The sequence below is a fragment of the Oratosquilla oratoria genome, chromosome 35 (assembly GCF_046742065.1).
Source record: "Oratosquilla oratoria isolate Oo_2021 chromosome 35, ASM4674206v1, whole genome shotgun sequence".
NCBI lineage: Eukaryota > Metazoa > Arthropoda > Malacostraca > Stomatopoda > Squillidae > Oratosquilla > Oratosquilla oratoria.
The window spans coordinates 11,376,155-11,397,793 of record NC_134811.1 but is presented as its reverse complement, the minus strand read 5'-3'; the positions used below and the strand labels follow the sequence as shown (position 1 = coordinate 11,397,793).

The window sequence follows — 21,639 nt, the reverse complement described above, 5'->3', positions numbered from 1 at the left end:
GAAATTAAAAATTTGGCAAATTGGAAAATTAGCAGTCACGCGCTCAGAGCTGGGGTTCCTTAGGACCCACAGAGCTGATGTCGTGACGTCAAGTCTCTTCTGATTGGCTAGTCCCTAGTTGTGACGTCATATATCTTCTGATTGGCTGGTCCTCAGTCGTGACGTCATATCTCTTCTGATTGGCTGGTCCTCAGTCGTGACGTAATATCTCTACTTCTGATTGGCTGGATGACGGTGTCAAGCAAGCATACGTGATGACAAACAAGATTATCAGACTTTTATAAGTTTATAGATGTATATGTATATATATGTATATGCGGAAAAACCACCAAGGAAAAAGAAAAACTGATGACCAAGCGCTTTCGTCTATTCAGACATCCTGAGGATGTCTGAATAGATGAAAGCGCTTGGTCATCAGTGTATATTTTTCCTTGGTGGTTTTTCCGCCTATTTAGAATTACGAGTTTATGTGATTTCTCATGCATGTATGTGTATATATATATATATATATATATATATATATATATATATATATGTGTGTGTGTGTGTGTGTGTGTGTGTGTGTGTGTGTGTGTGTGTGTGTGTGGGTGTGTGGGTGTGTGCATGTTTGACCACAAAGAAAAACTATTAACGGAGAGCGCTTTCGTGTATTCACATCTTCAGTGCACTAAATTTGTGAATACACGAACGCGCTCTGCTTTAATAGTTTTTCTTTGTGGTCAACCTTGCATTTTCAAGAACACACGCTTCCAATGTTTTTCCTGCATATATATATATATTATATATATATTTATCTATATAATATATATATATATATATATATATATATATATATATGTGTGTGTGTGTGTGTGTGTGTATATATATATACATACACATATTATATAAATATATTATATATATAGTATATATATATACATATATATATACATATATACACATATAAATATATTATATAGTATATATATACATATATATATACATATATATATATATGTATATAATATATACACTATATATATATATATATATATATATATATATATATGTATATATATATATATATATATATATATGATAATAAAAAAGATAACGATCGAGAGAATGCAACAACCAAAGTTGTTCCAAGCCAGACAGACCGTGTAAAGAAAGCTTGGAAAACCTGGACCTGTCCTTACCAGAAGAAAGAAGAGAAAGGGGTGACGTGCGAGTTGTGTCCACATCAAAGAAAAGGATGGAGAAAATCAGCAGATAGTATATCTTGGAACGGGAAAGAGTTAGGTCATGGAAAGAAACTGAAAAAGACAAAGAACTTGCATGGACGGTGTGTGTAGACCAGGTGTTCATCATAATATAAGTGATTAATGCAAATAAAAGGAAGATATATGTATAAATTATTCAAGGACTTGGGGGGAAAATATGACCAAGTCGAAAGGAAAAGCGATGTGGAAAGTTCTGACTTTGTATGGTGTGGGAAGAAATGAGAAGCAGAGGTAATCTACTCTTCCCAAAGATTGGGTGTCCAAGGACGGAAGATATGTGGTCACGGCGCAGTAACGATTCACCCCCGCCCCCCTCCCATTTGCATTGGGACATTTTATTGAACTTCTTCCATTCCTGTCCAACAAGTAATACTGTTGCGTACTCGGCCGTTGCTTCAACCTCCGCCGTAGCTGTTGGTTGCTGTCCTCACAACATGAGGGGATAGTAAAGGGTACCCTCCACACGGCGAAAATGAAAATAGAATATATATATATATATATATATATATATATATATATATATATATACATATATATATATATATTTATATATATATATACGTATGTATATGTATATATATGCATATATGTATATTTATATATGTATATATATGTGTATATATATGTATTTATATATATATATATTACATATATATATATATATATATGTGTGTGTGTGTATAATCACACACACACATACGCGCACACACACACACACACACACACAACACATACAAACACACACACACACATATATATATATATATATATATACATATATATATACATATATATATATATTATACACACACACACACACACATATATATATATATCTATATATATATATGTGTATATATATATATATATATATATATATATATGTGTGTGTGTGTGTGTGTGTGTGTGTGTGTGTGTGTGTATGGCCAAAGTGGAAGAAAGGACCTTTCAAAACCATCCTCCTCCAGGTATATATGCCAGATATATTGATGACATTTTTATCACCACTGCTACTGACGATGAGGTCCCCATTCTCCTAGCAGCACTTGAAAAATATTCCTGCTTAGCTTTTACCTGTGAGCGCAGCATAGAAGGACGCCTCCCTTTCCTCGATGTTGATATCTCCAAACAAGATAGAAGTTTCAAGACTAAGGTTTATACCAAAGCCACAAACGTGGGACGTTGCCTTAATGCAAGAGGAGAATGCCCTACTGCATACAAGAGGTCCGTCGTGGCCTCTTATGTAAGCAGGGCTTTAACTTACTGCAGTACCTGGACGGAGACGCACAGAGAGCTTGATCGCATCCGCCAACTTCTGACAAATAACGGCTACGCGGACCATCTGATAGAGTATGTTATCAAGAAAAAGATGGATCAGTACGCAGCACACACCCAACAACCTACCCCACCAAAAGAGAAAATAATTATATATCACCAGAACAATTTCCACGATAAATATAAAGAAGAATGCAATGCTATTAGGAGCATAAATAAGAGAGGAGTCACACTATCTGAACCGAACGCCACTATTGACATCAGAATCTTCTGTAAACCTAACCTAACAAAATCACTGATAATGCGGAACAGTACGGCACCCTCTACCTCTCGGGAGGCCACCACCAATGTAGTGTATAAATTTACTTGCCAGGAGGGCCACTGTGATGGCTCCAACAGCTACATTGGAAGGACCTCCACCACGTTGCGACGCCGTCTACAATACCACAGAAATCAAGGTTCAATTTTCCAGCATTATACACAGGAACACGATAAGAAACCACCCTTACAGAGTCTCATAGATCAGACTGAAATCATCCACCATGAAGACGACTTCAGAACGCTTCAAATTGCTGAAGCCGTTTCCATCACTTGTCAACGTCCTTCCATCAACGTACAGCAGAGCGAAGATTTCATTTTGCCATCCGCACGCCCACATGAGAGACATACTCCACAACAAAACACTATTGACTCAACAATCCACCATCCAATCAATCAGCACTCGGGACGAGCCAATAGGTCTTCCGCCAGAACGCTCCGGGATCCCGACCAGACATTGGGTTCACACGGCCTACCTGGTAGCCAATCAGCATCGAGCTTCACCCGCGCCCGGTTGACCTGATCCCGTATATATACCCTTACATGAATAACTTTCCTCACTGATGAGATATATTCGAGCTGCAGACACCGACGAGGAAGGACCTCCTTACGCTTGCTCCGTGAACTGCTTACCGAAACTGCTTACCGAAACCGTTACCCGAGCCAAGACAATTTCTTCGTTGTCTCTCGCTCTGACGGTATATGCCCTAATAACCCCCCTTTCGACTGAGCATAGCCCTTGGTGGTCTTTAAAACTTGCTCAGTCGATTGGTGGGGAGGGGAAACCCCTCCCTGTCTCCCGCACCTAGCGGAACAGGCATAGACCGAGACCCGGCGATCGAGCCTCCACTGACGTTGCCAATAGACACCCGGGCGCCAGCTGACGCGGCGCTTTCCCCTACCTTCCGTTAGGCCACGTAATCACGCGAGCACAGACCGTACCCCTGAGACCCCCCCTCCCCCTCCAACACAATTCCCTTAACTTTTCTTTCTTTTTCTTACACAACCATAACACTCACACACAAACTAACACACGCATATTCTTAAAACGCCCTAGCGCCTCGGCGCTATGGGACGTATAAATTTTCGAGAGAGCCAGCCTACGGCTGGACAATCAAAACGTAACACCATCTGGAAGCTCTTGTCCAAATTAGAAATTGCCATCCATAAACTTTTCACCAACGGAAACCAACATACGGCAATAGCAGAGGACAGAACCATCGAAGAGCTTACCAAAAAGACCATCAAGAATGAATTTAGTAAGGAAGGACTCGAGATCATTGACCCCCCGGAACTAAACGCAAAGAGAACCCTAGTAATTAAACAAGTTGACGACCATATCCACAATGAAGAACCGGACGCGATTAAAGAAGAAATGGAACGACTAAACCCATACCTCAAGGTAACGAACATCGTCAAGATCCCCAACGCCCGAACAATCATCAAGGTTAAACTTGAAAATACCACAATGGTCAAGAAATGCCTAGAAAAAGGACTTCTAATGTTCAGCCAGTCATTCACCCCATACACTCTAAGCCAGGAAACATACATACACCTCCCACAATGTACACGCTGCTACGCTTACGACCATACACTTAAACACTGCCCACAACCAACTACATACACCATCTGCTCCTTCTGCTGCTCTACCGAACACAGAATCAAGAACTGCCACAATGCTATCAAGAAGTGTATCGCCTGTGGCCTCAACCACCCTACATATGCAGCTAGATGCCAGGTACGAAAAGACCTAATTAAGAAGAAGATCCAAGAAAACAAAGAGCAAAACACACGCACACACTCTAACACTACATATGCCAACATAACAAGCATCCCTACACAACCTTCACCAGCACCCACACCCAACCCCATTACACTCAAACACCTAACTGTAATAAACACAGCCATCATACACGCAAACATTACAGAAGCTGCAACACCCGGCACTTACCAACAGACAATAGACGAATATTACAAGGCAAACGGACTCCCCACAATTGTAATCCCACCCTCAGTCATCAAACCAACAGCCATATTAAACATGCTAAACAACACAACACACACACAGCCACAACCTGAGGCAATGGAAACTGAGGAACAAAGGAACAAAAGACCACTCAACACTGACCATACACCAGGAACTGAAAAACCCACAAAAACAAAGAAAACTGACCTGAACACAGAAACAACAGTACAGATAATAACACCTAACACCATAAACATGACAGACGAAGAGATACACCAAAATGCACACACACTCCTACAAACCAACAAGATCAAATATATATACACCAAAGAAATACCAGAAGAGACTATGGACAGCATGATCACACAAAAACTAATCGACTTAACCAAAACCCCAATACAAAGACTGACTGAGGCCAAGTACAAAAAGACACCACAAGGATACTTTGACATCCGCAGACACAAACCAACAGACACACCTCACTGGACAGTAAACTGCCAATAACTCAAGCACACATGGACACAATACGCATAATACAACACAACGTACAATACTGGTCATACCACAGAAGAAATCAACTTACCAATCACTACTTAACACAAACACCAGACATCATCCTTCTCAACTCAATAGGTAAACACACAATCAAAATATTTAACTACAACACACATACACGAAACACTTACAACGAAGACAACGCTGGAATTGCCATAGCCATCAAACAAAACATAAAATACAAACTACTAGACGACTTTGACGAAGACATATTAGCTATTGAAATATACACAAACAAAGGACCCTTAATCATAGCCACAACATACCTCCCGCCACGAAGACCATACCTACCAACACAAGACATACTAAAAATCACACAGAAACCACAACCAACATACATCATAGGAGACTTCAACGCAAAACATAAAACACTAAAACACACATACAACAATCAAGTAGGAAAAAACATACACCAACTCATAACACAAAATCACCTCACCTTCCTCGGTCCAGACTTCCCAACATGTATTACACACAACGGAACAGGAAACCCAGACATGATATTCACCAACCGACACCACCACTTTACATATAGAATTCATCCAGGCGACATAACCTCATCAGACCACATACCAATACATTTCACACTTTCCACCACAGCAATCATAATCCCCACACCACCAAGACTATCATACAAAGAAGCGGACTGGAAGAAATTTAAAACAATACTAGAAACAACAACAGAAGAATACAACAACACAGAAACACAAAACAACACAAACACACAATTAAAAGACACAAAATACATAGACGACAAGATAGACAATTGGTACAATTTAATACACAACGCAATCACTCAAAGTATACCTACAACACACCACAAACAACTACCCACCCCCAAAACCTCTAAAACATTAAAACAATTAATTTGGAAAGCAAACAACATAAAAAATAAAGCCATAACAGAAAACAACTGGACTCCACACACAAGACAAACACTTAAACGATTACAAACACAAATACTAGAGGAACACAAAACAAACTATGAAGACACATGGAACAAAATAATAGCAAATATCAAATTTAACCCCAAAAAACCACAAGACTTCTGGCATACAATAAAAAGACTACTTGGATCTAACACCAAAACTTTGCCCTACATTACACACAACGACGTAAAACTACATGACGATGAAGACAAAGAAAATGCATTTAGACAAGTATGGCAAAAGATATTCCAAATCACACCAGAGGAGAACACACAATTTGACACAAACCATGAAACAAAAATACTTACATACATAACACAACAATACCAACGAACACAACCTTACACAAACATAGACTTAAACAGACTAGACACTGACACCTACATCGGACAACCCATACACCCAGACGACGTTAAAAACATAATAAAACACACTAGAAACAAAGCACCAGGACAATCAGGCATCACAAAACAAATACTAGCACACACACCTAAAACAACAATACAACTACTCACAAACATATTCAATGAAACACTCAGCCTAGGATACTTCCCACAAAAATTCAAAAACTCTATCATCACATTTATTCCAAAACAAAACAAAGACAACAAACAAATACAAAATTACAGACCCATATCACTTTTAGAAACACCAGGCAAAATATTCGAAAGACTAATTACAAATAGACTAATGGCACACTTACACGAACACGACATGCTCAACCCACACCAACACGGATTCACACCTGGTAAAGGAACACACACAGCACTCGCCATTTTATACGAAACAATAGCAGAAACACGAAGACACAACCAAGCATGCAACATCATCTCACGAGACATATCTAAGGCCTTCGACAAAGTTTGGCACGAAGGCCTTAAATACAAAATCCTACACACACACCTCCCAGACACCATTACAAAAACACTGTGCAGCTTCCTTGACAACAGAACCGCTAAAATAAAAATAAACACATACATCGGACCAGCCTTCCCACTCCGCAGCGGAGTACCACAAGGAAGCGTACTATCACCAACACTCTTTAACTTATACACATCAGACATACCACCACCTTCACACGGAAGCTACACAATACAATACGCAGACGACGTTACACAAATCATCACATACCCAACCACTACAGCAAAACAAACACTTGCCAGGAAAACAGAACATGAAATTAACAAACTAAACACATACGAAAAACAATGGAAACTCTCCACAAACACTAACAAATTCCAACTCCTTCCCATTTCATCACGCCAACCACCTCCAATAAAGATAAACAACACCATTATACCATACAACAGACAAGCACACATCCTAGGCCTCACCATAAGTTCACAAGGCATACACCGACACATCACAAACAGAATACAAACAACAAACGCTACACTAAATAGACTAAGACGTTTCAGAGGACTAAGCACAAAGACGCAAATCAAACTATACAAAACACTAGCAAGACCACAATTAGAATATCCCCCAATAATCACAATCACAAGTACACCCACAAACATAAACAAAATGCAAAAACTACAAAATAAAGCAATACGAAGAATACTAAAACACACACCACCATACCTAGAAACAACGGAACAATTACACAAAACAACAAACCTAGAACAAATACACGCCAGATTAATTCGACTAAGCAGCAACACCTGGAACAAAATACTTACAGATGAAATATTACCTCCACCCCCACAGCCCACTCAAAAATCACAAGATCATAAATACTGGCCAAGACTGAAAACCATACTTGGCTAACCCCCAGCCTTTCCGCCACTAGGCCACTAACTAGTTGATATATATACATATACGTATGTATATGCAAATGCACACATCATTAAAAAAATATATATATATAAAAATAAATAAATAAATAAATAAAAATAAAAATAAAATAAAAATAACAGGAAGGATACGTGAGAACAATAAAATTAATATATAACAAATAGCAGTCACAAGGCACATAAGCCTCATCAATTCCCACTTGTCCTTCAAAAAAAAAAAAAAAAAAAAAAAAAAAAAAAAAAAAATATAAATATATATATATATATAATTTAAATGAGAGCAGGTATGATACAACTTGATAGTAAATACAACTTGAATTAAATGAAAACCAAAAAATTACTTAACTTATATTCACGGCACCAAGCCTACATAGAATCACACCTGCTCCCAACTCATGTAAAACTATTATTCTATGCACAATGAAGGAAGGACTCATATTATTTCATAGAAATAACATCAGATATAAAAGATATCACTAGTTAACGTAAAGTCAAACCAAAATGTATAACAGAAATGAGTCCTTCCTTCACTCCAATTATATATTGATTATCTAGATAGGGAAATTATTATGTTCAGAATAGGGTAACCACACAAATTGAAACAATTACACCATGCAAGTGGGTCCGCCCCACACTATTTCACTTACTCTTCTTTCACTTTCTCAACTTTACCTTCCTCTATCTCCCCCCCTCCCCCCCCTTACACCCACACACTCTTACTTAACTGTCGTAATATTATTATTATTTCCTCACTATTCTCCTAACCTCCAGTGAAGTAACAACCCGCAGTCTACACCCTGAAGAAGCCTCAGATCGAGGCGAAAAACTGAGTTTCGGTGAAAGATAGTCAACAGTTACCTCAGTTACTAGAAGATAAATAATCAAGTCGGCATACAACAGCACTATATAAGTGAGCTATGCTACTCATAAAAGAGAAATGAATGATTTCATCCAGTCCCTCTCTACAAGTAACAAGAAGATCTTTCAAAAGATCAAGAATTCCTACCTTAAGATCATCAAAGCATCCAGTGCAGTTGATTTTAATCAATATATATATATGTATATATATATATATATATATATGTGTGTATATATATATATATATATATATATATATATATATATATATATATATATATATACACATACGAGGGAGAGTAAAAATTTATCTGCACACCATGACATATATTATAGTAGACGCAACGAGAACTGGCCACTAAGGCGGGGTTAGGGAATTTCCCGGTATTGCCACATCTCAACAGATAACACGGCCCGCACGGCTCGCCCACCCACCCACCCGCCCGCTCTCTCTCTCTCTCTCTCTCTCTCTCTCTCTCTCTCTCTCTCTCTCTCTCTCTCTCTCTCTCTCTCTCTCTCTATATATATATATATATATATATATATATATATATATTTATCCATGGCGAGAACGTGCGTGTGGATGCAATGTTTTCTGAATGCAGTGTGGGGGCGTGACCAGAGAAGGGATAGAGTGGCAAAGTCGCTCTCTCCCGCACATATGCCATGTCCACGAATCGAGGAAACGAAACCTTTGTATAGAAAACATTGCTTTGATTTATACCTCAGTGGTGGTGTGTGACAAAAAATTATAATATAATTATATGTACATACATACATATACCAAGGCTTTTTCCCCCTTCCAAGGGAGGTAGCCAAAAAGGGAAAGGCATAAAAACACTCCCACCCATTTCATCCCTAAATACACTCCACACCCCTCCCACCCTTCCTCTCATCTGAGCACCTCCTGGATGACGGGTCATCCCTGCACCCTGCCCACCGCCCTGGGTCAGAAGCAGTGTCGCAAGACACAGTACATCCACAGCGAGGCATAATTATATGTGGCAACATTATAAAATCATAAAATAAAGTTTAAAATAAAATAGAATTATAAGATAATTATATGTGGCAACACAGGGGGAATCTCCGTGCTCCGCCCTAATGGCCAGTTTTCGATGCACCGAGTATAATTGTTATCACACTGCGTCCTGCGCATGCATGCTTATAGTTGGTACTATTATGGTCCCGTGATCGATGTTTGAGCCTGATCGTGCCACTTTTCTTTCTATCTTTTAAGTGTCGTCATGGCCGCTCTACTATCAGTATGCTCCAAGGAAGAACAACATTGACCCAATTTTTCCGGTCGGACAGTGTGTCAGGGACTGAAATTCATCGGAGGTTTTTAGCATAATAGAAATGTGATGAGTGGATCAAGTAGTATAAAGGTGACTGGACAAGCGTGACGCACGAGGAGGCTCGTCAACCTCCACCTTATTATTAGTGGGGGATATTTTAATTTTCCATGTGGATTTTTTGCGTGTACTGTAGTTTTTTTTATTGGTTTGGTAATCAACTTTATGTGAAATTGATATATGATTGCATATGTAATTAGTTAAGATAATATATTAAACCTAAATTTTCTATGCTCTTAGGTTAATTATTTAACAAGGAATCCTCAAGTTTTATATGATAGCCTTTGGTAACGATAGCTAGATCTGACACCGAATCGAACTTTTTTTCTGAAATCGGGTCACCTCAATTTGGTGTGTTCAGTTCGCCATATCAACAAGTTTCAGAGAAAAAATATTACCAGAGTTCCTCTCCGGAAGAGCAGGGAACACGTGAGGGTGCACGTGAGAAGTCACACGTTACTCGAGAGGGAAAGGTTGTGTCTTGTCGTTTCTGCTCTCGGACGGTAGTACCTCGCGTGTTTAGTTTGTCTTTGGAATTGAGAGGTTGTTCTGCACAAACACACAACCATCATGGCCTCCGAAAAGAAACCCCACGAGGTGGAAACAAACCACCTTTGTTCAGAAAAGAACAACTACTTGGAAACGAATCACCACAACACTGTACAACCGAACCACCAGGTCGCTCTGAAGGAGGCCACAGAAAAGTTGTCTGCGCTTGACCTCAAGGTGAGACAGGGTCGAGAGGCGCATGTGTATGAGTGACAGTTGTGCGGGTACGTGTGCGTGTACTTGCCAGTGAGATTATTTGCACTCCCACATGTGCAACGGCATTGAGAAATGTCGCATTGCCACTCTCTCATTGTAGTATTAATTCTTTCTTTTGCAGAGGGCGCGCTCCGACATGGAAGTCTTCGTTGGGACGTTCGTACATTCGACGGATGACAACCCGATGGTTATACAGTCAGACATGGTTATGGGTGTCCTCAATACGAAGGTAAGCGCATACGAATACACACGCACCCCCCCCCCCCCACACACACACCATAGATCGGTCATACGAGCTCTGAGCTCTCTTCCGGGAGGGAAATAGCTGTCGATCAAGAGTCCAACACGTGATCCAAAGACCAAGGTGAATCACACACACACACACACACACACAGACACACACACACACACACACACACACACACACACACACACACACACACACACACACACACACACACACACACACACGTCGGTCGAAGTGACAACGAAGTTTGGAACTGCAGGAAAACTTCAAGTTTCATCGATCTCAACAACAAGGGAGTATATTTGTTGTATTACTAGGGAAAGGGAAAGCTCGTGGTGTAGTGGGAAGGTGAAGAAAAAGGAGAGAGGAATTACTGAGGAAAATGGAAGGAAATGAGGAAGGGGACGAACGGGCCCCGGATGTTAGAAGGGGTGTGAACAAAAGGGGTGTAGAATACACAGACGAGGAAGAACAAGGAAGCAGAAGTGTCAAAAGCAGAAATATAGATAATAGCAGATCAATGGAAAGAGAAGATAACTGCTTTTATGGATTTAAGGAGGGAGGAGGTGACAACCTCCCCCGACTAGTAAATCTAGAGGAGAAAAAAAAAAAAAAAAAAAAAAAATGAACGAAGCATGGGAGGTTAGGTTTAACCAATTAATACTAGTTACCCAAAGAGTTGATATACTGGAAGAACTAAAGGAGAATCAAAACCTAACTAAAATGGAAAAATTAAAAAGACAGTTAAGAGAAATAAAGGATGAGAATGAGGAATTAAAGAGGAATAATAAAGAGAATAGAGAGTCCATATCACAAGAGGTAAGTGGTTGGAACAAAGTACAAGAGAACAATAAAATTGAATTTAGAGCTATAGTGGAACAGCAGATGAAAGAACAACTACGGACACAGTTATTAAAGTGATGAGGGAGAAGGAGAATATAGTAAGAGACTTAGCGGATAAAAAGAAATGTATAATTATATTAGGGATGGAAAATAAGTATAACCCAAATAGGACTACAAGAATAAAGGAGGAAAAGGAAAAGGTAAATAAGATATTAAAAGTAGTTCAAGAAGATGAACCAGAAACAGGGAAACAGATAGAAGAAATATATAGACTAGGGAAATACAATACAGGTAAGACCAGACCAAGTAAGGTTAAATTCAGGTCACAAACGACAGCAGAGAATATCTTAGCAACAACAGGGAAACTAGCAGACAGTGATTAATATAAACAGGTATGGATAAAAAAAGAAATGAATAAAGAAGAATGAGAGGATGAGAAAACAAGAAGACTAGAAGCTAAGGAGAAAAAAAAAACGAGAAAAGAACAGTCAGAAAAAGAGAAATTGTATTGGAGAGTAGTGAATATGAAAGTGAGGAAGTGGTTCATAGCAGAGAAAAACAGAAGGGAAACAGAAGACACGATGGAAGTAGCAGAAAATTAAAAGTGTCTTACACAAATATAGATGACTTAATTACAGGCTTGAACGAAGTGAATGATTACCTGAAAGAAAAAGAACCGGGCATAATGGGAATTGTAGAGACAAATTTGAAAGGTTCACTACCACCCAACAGTGTAGGACATGGTGCATATAATTATTGGATTAGAAACAGAGAGGTAACAAGGGGGTGAAGTTATGTTCCTGGCTAAGAAGGATATAAATGTGAGGAATGTCACATATGGAAAGAATAGAGATAATTATGATGGAAGTGGAGGACAAGGATAGGAAGAGCAGGAAGTTTGTAGTAAATTATGTGCCTCCTAAAACGCCTTCGTGGGAAGAGAGAGAGAACACAAAAATATGTTAGAAGATACAAAGATAACACTAAATGAGATAATGGAAGATGGAGGAAGAATAGTTATAATAGGTGACTTTAATTGTAAAGAAATGTGCTGGGAAGAGATGACAGTGAAGGGTGGAGACGACCTATGGGGAAATGTACTATTTGATATGATTATAGAACATACAATGACGCAATGGATACAAGAGAATATTAGGTATAGAAATGAGGAAGAACCATTGAGACTGGACCTAATAATCACACCAGAACCCGAAATAGTGGACAAGATTGAATATAAGACACCAATAAGTAAAAGTGACCACATATTGGTTGAACTGGAACTAAATGAGAAAAAATACATTAAAAAAACGAACAATATATAAAGGGAAGATTGATGTATGATTTTTTTTTTTTTATCAAATAAGAGAATTCTTTCAAAAAGCTGACTGGAAAAGAATACACAAGAAGGAAACAACAGTAGAAGAGAAATGGAATATTTTGACAATTTATAAAGGAGTGGAAAAGTATGTTCCAAGACAAAAGCAAAAAAAAAAATATATATATATGTTAAGTGTTGGTACAGCAAAAGATGTATGGAGTTAAAAGACAAAAGGGATAAAGCTTGGATAAAATCGAAAAAAGACAAAATACCTGAAAAATGGAAAGTATATACTACTTATAGAAATGAATATGTACAAGTGTGCATAGAGGAAAAGAGAAAATACGAAAAAGATGTCATAAAAAATGTAAAGATCAACCAAAAATATTTTACAAATTTGTAAACAACAAACTGAAAAAACAAGAATTTGAGAAACTACGACGAGGAGTTGAATACGCTGAGGAAATGGAAATTATGAACAAGCATTTTAAATCGGTGTTTATGAGGGAGAACATACAACCTAGAGATATCGAGTGGGAAGAGAAAGTCCCTCTATGAAAGAGATAGAAGTAACAAGGAATGAAATAATGAATCACTTGAGTAATCTCGATGTCAGAAAATCGCATGGACTAGATGAAATAGCAAACTGGATTTTGAGAGAATGCAGGAATGAACTAACAGACAAAATACATAGTCTAATAAACAGTTCATTGAAAGAAGGAAAAGTTCCAGAAGATTGAAACAGAGCAAATATAGTACTATATATAAAGGGGGAAACAAGGAAGACCCTACTAACTATAGAGCAGTCTCTCTTACAAGTACAATAGCTAAAATTTGTGCAAGAATGATCAAAATTAGATGGGTAAGGCATTTGGAAAAAAAAAAAAAAAACGTGCTAAATCCAAGGCAATATGGATTTTGGCAAGGACGATCATGCGTCAGAAACTTAATGTATTTCTATTCAAGACTAACAGATGTAATACAAGAAAGAGATGGATGGGCTGATTGTGCATCTCTAGACGTGAAAAAAGCTTTTGATAAGGTACCACATAAGAAGTTGCTAAAGGAATTAAAAACTGCAGGAGGAATACAGGGCAAACTGCTGAAGTGGATGGAAGACTTCTTGCATGAAAGAAAAATGAGAGTGGTGATAAGAGACAAACACTCTAATTGGGATGAAGTGATAAGTGGAGTTCCAGAAGGAACAATTCTGGCCCCAATAATGTTTGCTATATATATTAATGATATGGATAAAGGAATTGAAAGTTATATGAGCTTCTTTGCGGATGATGCAAAACTGTTGAAAAAAGTGAACACTGAAGAAGATTGTAAGTCACTACAGAGTGATCTCAGTAAAGTATGGGAATGTAGTAGGAAGTGGGAGATGGAATTCAATATTAAGAAGTGTAGTATAATGGAATTTGGAAGAAGCAAAAAAAGAACAGTGGGATCATATAAATTGAGAGAAGAAGAAACTAAAAAAGTAGAAAATGAGAAGGACCTGGGAGTCATTATTATGAATAATATGTCCCCTGAGAACACATAAACAAAAATTTTGGAGAAACTTATAATCTAATAAGAACAATCAAAGTGGCCTTTACATATATGGACGAAGAAATGGTGAAGAAAATACCAGTCACTTTGATAAGAGCAGTATTGGAGTATGCAGCGACGACGTGGTCACCAAGTACAAAAAATGTATAACAAAACTTGAAAGAATACAAAGAGCAATTACGAAATTGGCACCAACACTCAGAACTATCATATGAAGAGAGACTAGTAAAACTTGAGCTACAGACATTAGAGCAAAGAAGATAGAGAGGAGATTTGATAACTATTTATAGAATCATGAAAGGTATAGAAGCTATTGATAGAGAGGATCTAATAAAATGGGATAGTAGAAATGGAAAGAAAATCAAGAAAGACAGGTATCGAAGAGACCTGAAAAAGAACAGCTTTCCCCACAGGGTAATAGACGTTTGGAACAAGTTAGATGAGAAAGTGGTGTGCAAAAACAATACATGAATTTGAAAATAGTTTAGATAAAATGAGATATGAAGACGGGACACCACGAGCATAGCTCCCCTTCCCGTAAAATATAACTAGGTAAATACACACACACACAGTACCGATTTAGCTTGCTAACTAAACGGTCCTGAGTTCGGTCCTCGTCAACAGCATTGTAAGTTAGCACCCCACCTTCTTGGATAAGTTGTTTTCATATATTTACTTACAGGAAAGGAAAAACGCTCGTTAAGTTACATTTATTCTCCGATTTGTCATATTTTGTCTCAAGTTAATGTATGGTTCCAGTTTGATTTATATCCTGAATTTCCAGTTGTCATATTTAGATTTTAATTCATGTCTTGTTCCACCTTGGAACACCTGTCACGCAAATCCAAGGAGAGCGTCAGTCCAATGTAGGTTAGATGCACGCTGACGTCAGCAGATTGTTTATTTTTTGCATAATTTGTCTTAAGATAACTCACAGAAGGGTCCCGGAAGAGAGTATTGAGCCTGTGACTCCGGCTCTAAGTGACTAATACCTAAATTTAGGTCATCTGTGGTCTAGTGGTCACTGTGGTCTTGGCGTTTGTTATTTATTTGTGCCGTGTAATCGAATATTTGATCTTGATGTTTCCATACACTAAGGCATAACATAAGCATAAAGATATAATCGCGGTTGAATATATCTTTAAGAGCATGTAACCACTGTCAACATGAGATTAGGGAGACGTACCGGTATATGACTACAGTTAGCGATTTGACAAGGTATGGTTGTAAATTTAACGTTTTCCATGCATAATACGAAAGATATAGGCCATACCCATATATATATATAAATATATATATATATACATATATATATATATGTATATATATATATATATATATATATATATATACATATATATATGTATATATGCTAATAAGAACATGGGTACGTGTGTTCACTCATGCAAAGTGGTCTACTTTGCATATATATACATATATATACATATATATATATACATATACATATATACATATACATATATATACACATATATATATACTATCTCACTGGATTTATATACCTCGTGAACAACGTTCCCTCTAAGCTGTGCGCATGTGCGCGCGCACGTTTTACAACTAGCGCACATAAAGAAAAATGTGCGTACACAAAGTTTTCAAACAATATTGAAATCTATTTAATAAAGAAGTTCCACCCAAGCATCAACTTATAGATTCTCTAAAAATATGGTAATTTGCTAACCGTCAAGCCGATATTTTTCTTCTTCTAACTCCAGCGCTTCTATTGTTTAGTGGAGGGAATATGTATTACAAACCTACAAATTGTGCGTAGTTGCTTAAATGATCAGATGGTGACTTGCATGGGTGTGCACATACTATGATACTTTTCAGATAAGGCAAAGTTTTTCACAGAAGCAAATTTCCGCGTACTCACAGCAAAAAATTAGAGGGGACATTGCTCGTAAATGTCATGTAACTAAAAAGAATAGTTGATGAGATGAACAGTATTAAAACCGCCGAATTTTTACCCAAAACGTGAAAACAATGTGTTCCCAGTTCTCTCCCAACACTCTGCAGTGTTACAATGTTACAAAAGGATGTGGAGGGGAGCTCTAAGTCAACCCATGGCAGTAAAAATATGTTCAGAGGGACATTTATAACTCATCAAAGTTCAATATAACTGGGTTCGCAAGGGTTCCAACCACTGTATACAATTGCTATGTCTTGTGGGGGATGTATGGAAACTGCATCTCACCCAAACCAGTTTATTAGGAAGCAGCTACTATGGCAACTGTTGTGGCGTTAAATTAACGCCGTTGATGCTCAAGCTAGTTCAATGTGGCGCCGTTAAATTAACAGCCGGCGACACTGTACGGGTTAAGAGAGACTTCATGTGTAAAGGATGTGAAGTACATTTTTCCATGTACAGTAGATACATATATATAGATATACAGTATATATATATATATATATATATATATATATATATATGTGAGAGAGAATGTGGGTGGGGAAGGGCAAACGAAGATGTGTTGGGAATAGAGTTTATTGCCCTAACGTTGCGACCAACTTGGTCTTCTTCAGAGGACTACAGCATTATATATATATTTTTTTTTTTTTTTTTTTTTTTTTTTTTCGTCCCAGCGGCCCTTGCCGATTTTGGGACTGTCTTTTAATTTACCATGTAATGTGTGTTTGCCATGTAATATGTGTAATGTGTGTTTATCATGTGTTGTCTTTTATTTTTATTTATATTTTTTATCATTCTTGTCTTTTTTTTATATTGTCATTATTATTTTATGCGCACATATATATGTATATACCTGCACATCTATATATACATACCTACACACACACATATATACATACTATGTATGTACATGCACTGTATATATGTAAGTGGAGGATTGGCGGGTAGGGTGGAGGGGTTTTAGGGTTTGGGGATTTATCAATTTTACAGTAGAGATACTACTGGGGAAGAGCAGATGAGGTGGGCCGTGAAGACCAGCTGTCTTCGTCCGGCGTCTGTGAGGCTGTTTTCCAGCAGGCGTTCAAGGGCTGTGGCAGGGTCACCAAGGAGGTTTCGGATGAGGCCAAAATGTTGTTCTAGGTCGGGGCAGAGGAAGACGCAGTGGCTAAAGGACACCAGTTCCGTGCCACACGAGCAGATGGTCTGTGTGAACTGGGTCCGCCAGTGATTTGTCCGAAGCCGCGATACCATGGCCGCGATGTGGGGGGGCAGCGAGGAGAGACTGGAGTCGTTGGCCTCAAGGCAGGTCTTTGTTGGCCATCCCCGGGAGACAGCAGTGGCGGCATATTCTGCCTTCCACATGTCCCAGACGGCTCGATCTATCATCCGATACATATCACTTGCCGTGAGCTGTATGGGTATAGCTTCTTCCTCGGGAGCTAGCGCTCCCTGGCGGGCAGCTCTGTCAGCCCTTTCGTTGCCCTGGAGTCCCACATGAGAGGGGACCCACTGGTACTGGAGGCATACGCCCATTTGGGCCGCCTCTGCCGAGAGACGCAGTATGTCATTTAAGACGTCGGGTCTTGTAGTACAGTGGGCGCCCTGCAAGACAGTCAGGCTCGAACGGGAGTCCGACAGGATCGTGACACGTGGTGGCTTCTGTGGAAGGGCGATGATTTTGATCAGAGCCTCCCGGATGGCAACAAGTTCGGCCGTGAGGATGGTGGTGGGGGGAAGCCTTATGGAGAAAGTCTCTCTAGTGGACTGTAGATAGAAGCCAGCTCCTGTGCGACCGTCTTCAAGTACAGAGCCATCCGTATATACTAGAAAATCCCCAGCATAATGTTCTGCTAGGAATTTCTTGGTGCTTTCGAGCAACAGATGGTGGTTTGCCTGGCGGCCTAGTCCATAGATTTCGGTCCTTACTTCAGGTGGTGAATAGGTCCAGGGAGGAGAGGGGTCTTGCTGATTTTGGGCCACTAAGCGGCGATCACTAGGTTGTAGTCCAGCTTGGAGGCAGATATCCTTGACGGAGATAGGAAGACCGCATACGGGTTCCGTCGGTGGGGCCGCGACCCATCCCTCGGAAAGTTCCTCGTCAGTCGAGTTCGGTACTCTGGCTGCACTGAAGAGGTATCGGCAGGCGTCCCTTTTGATACGGCGCCATAGTGGCAGGATCCCAGCTTCACTGTACACCTGCTCGTGAGGGACCGACCTCGGGAGACCGAGTCCCACTCGGAGTGCTTGACACTCAATTTGGGTCATCTTGTGCACTGCATCCCTTGACAGGTCATGCAGCACTGCCGCCCCAAAGAGGAGCCTTGACCGCACTAGACTCTGAACGATGGGGACAAGAGTTTTGCGGTGTTGGCCCCAGGGTTCGTGTCGGATGGCTCTGACAAGGTTGAGGGCCCGTCGTGCATTGAGTGTAACTTGCTGGATGTGTTGAGACCACCTGCCATCTCTCTGGAATGTAACCCCTAGGTACCGGACGGACTTCGCAGGTCTTACAGGTGTTCCACAGATCTTGATGTGGTTCCATTCCGGGTATGTGCCACTGTTGAATCCTATCTGGTGGACAGGCATATAGGTTGTCTTGGCTGCCGAGAGCGAGAAACCCAGGCTTGTAAGTTGGGTTACTACCAGATCGATCTGGCTCTGGAAGTGACGAAGTTCGGCTCTGTGCTGAGTTGAGTCCCTCTTTGGTCGCCGGTGCCTTGTTTTCCTCCATAGTGCTATGTCGTCAGCATAGGCAGTGACGATCGTGTCCCCTCTCACCCCTTTCCCCACATCTGCAATGAGCAACGTGAAAAGGAGGGGGGCTACAACTGAACCTTGGGGGACCCCCATGTCGATGGCTGCCCGACGGAGTATTACTTCGTACGCCGGAGCAGAAAGCTGAGGGATTCCTCCGCCATTTCGCTGACGCAAGCTCGACGGACAACCTCCCCGAGGATCAACGACGTGCTCGCCAAGAAGAAGAAGCCCGCATGGACCTCTCCCCCCCACCAGGATCGGACGCAGACTTCACCCTTCAGGAGCTGCGATGGGCGTTGAGGGCAACCAAGGCTACCAAAAAGTCCCCAGGTGCTGACAGGGTCACATACCCACTTCTGCAGCACCTTCCTGCCCTCATGCAAAAGTCTCTCCTTTCCCTCTTTAACAAGTGCTGGAAGGAGGGAATAGTTCCTGAAGCTTGGAAACACGCCATTGTGGTGCCTATCCCCAAGGCTGGCAAGCATAGTGGGAAGATCGTCAACCATAGACCAGTTGCCCTAACCTCCCATATTGGTAAGGTATACGAGAGATTGGTGCTAAATCGCCTAAAGGACTTCGTCGACTCCAGAGGGGCACTTCCAAAACACCAGGCTGGGTTCAGGAAAGGGAGGAGTGTCACAGACCACGTCGTGCGGCTATCTGAGCATATCCGCAGGGCCCAGAGGCAAAAAAGGGTACTGCATACGTGCTTCCTCGACATCGCCAAGGCCTTTGACACCGTCTGGCACGCCAAGCTTTTGAGTAAGCTGAAATCACTCGGGGTCTCCCCAGCCATATACAAATTCGCCTGCTCCTTTCTCTCTGGCCGTTCCATCTCGGTAAGGAGAGAAGGGGCTCTCAGCATTATATACGGATCACAATTCTTATATACGTAGCTAGAGGGAACCCGCCAAGGTATGAGCGGAAGGGGTCATGTTTTCCCTTTGGCTAATGATTTAATTAATAGGACACTTGCTGCTTTCGAGAGGCATTTAAATCCGTCTCTGTCGTTGTTGTTCTTGTTGGTGGCGATATGCGCAGCTTCCACAGTTTTTCTCATTTTCTTATTAAATCCCTCGTGTAGAATTTCTGTGTTCCAATCAGGTAAATGTCCACATTTGTCCAGGTGACGAACCAGGGAGTTAGATGTTCTGTGAGCCCTGAGATCGTTTTTGTGCTCACTCAAGCGTTTATTGATCCCTCGACCTGACTCACCGAAGTAAGTCTTATATATATATATATATATATATATATATATATATATATATATATATATATATATATATATATATTTATATATATATTTGTGTCAAATGACATTTGGAAATAAACTCTTCTGCTGAGATTCGAACCCTTGCCTGAGCGGCTTTGCGTCTTTACAAGACAAGGACCGTATCCACTACTCCACCGCGATCCTACAAAACGAAACGACTTAGTTCACGGCCCAGTCGTTCCGCCGAGGACACTCGGGTGGAGCGTGTACATAGTACAGTACATAACACGCTCCACCCGAGTGTCCTCGGCGGAACGACTGGGCCGTGAACTAAGTCGTTTCGTTTTGTAGGATCGCGGTGGAGTAGTGGATACGGTCCTTGTCTTTTAAAGACGCAAAGCCGCTCAGGCAAGGGTTCGAATCTCAGCAGAAGAGTTTATTTATATATATATATATATATATATATATATATATATATATGTGTGTGTGTGTATAGCTTACAAGGTGATGCAGCTCAAACTGGAACAATACATGAATTCTAATCTGTATATGATAATTAGAAATTAAGGATGTAAATAAAGTTGGAACCGTGCATGAATTTGAGGCTAGTTACGATAGATTGGAGGGTAGGAGATGGGACCCAACAAGCGTTGCTCTTTTACTGTATCCTACAATTAGTTAAAGAGAATTAGGTAGATACA

The 21,639-nt window shown here is 40.1% G+C and overlaps 1 protein-coding gene across 3 annotated transcripts in view; it reads left to right on the top strand.

Moving 5' to 3' along the window:
* The window catches only part of LOC143018532 (uncharacterized), a 162,834-nt gene that overhangs the window by 120,666 nt on the left and 20,529 nt on the right, over positions 1 to 21,639 (top strand). For all 3 annotated transcript variants that reach the window (XM_076173968.1, XM_076173969.1, XM_076173967.1), the window contains exon 8: positions 11,198 to 11,305. In XM_076173968.1, the coding sequence (XP_076030083.1) occupies positions 11,198 to 11,305 (108 nt within the window). The remainder of the gene's footprint in view (positions 1 to 11,197; positions 11,306 to 21,639) is intronic.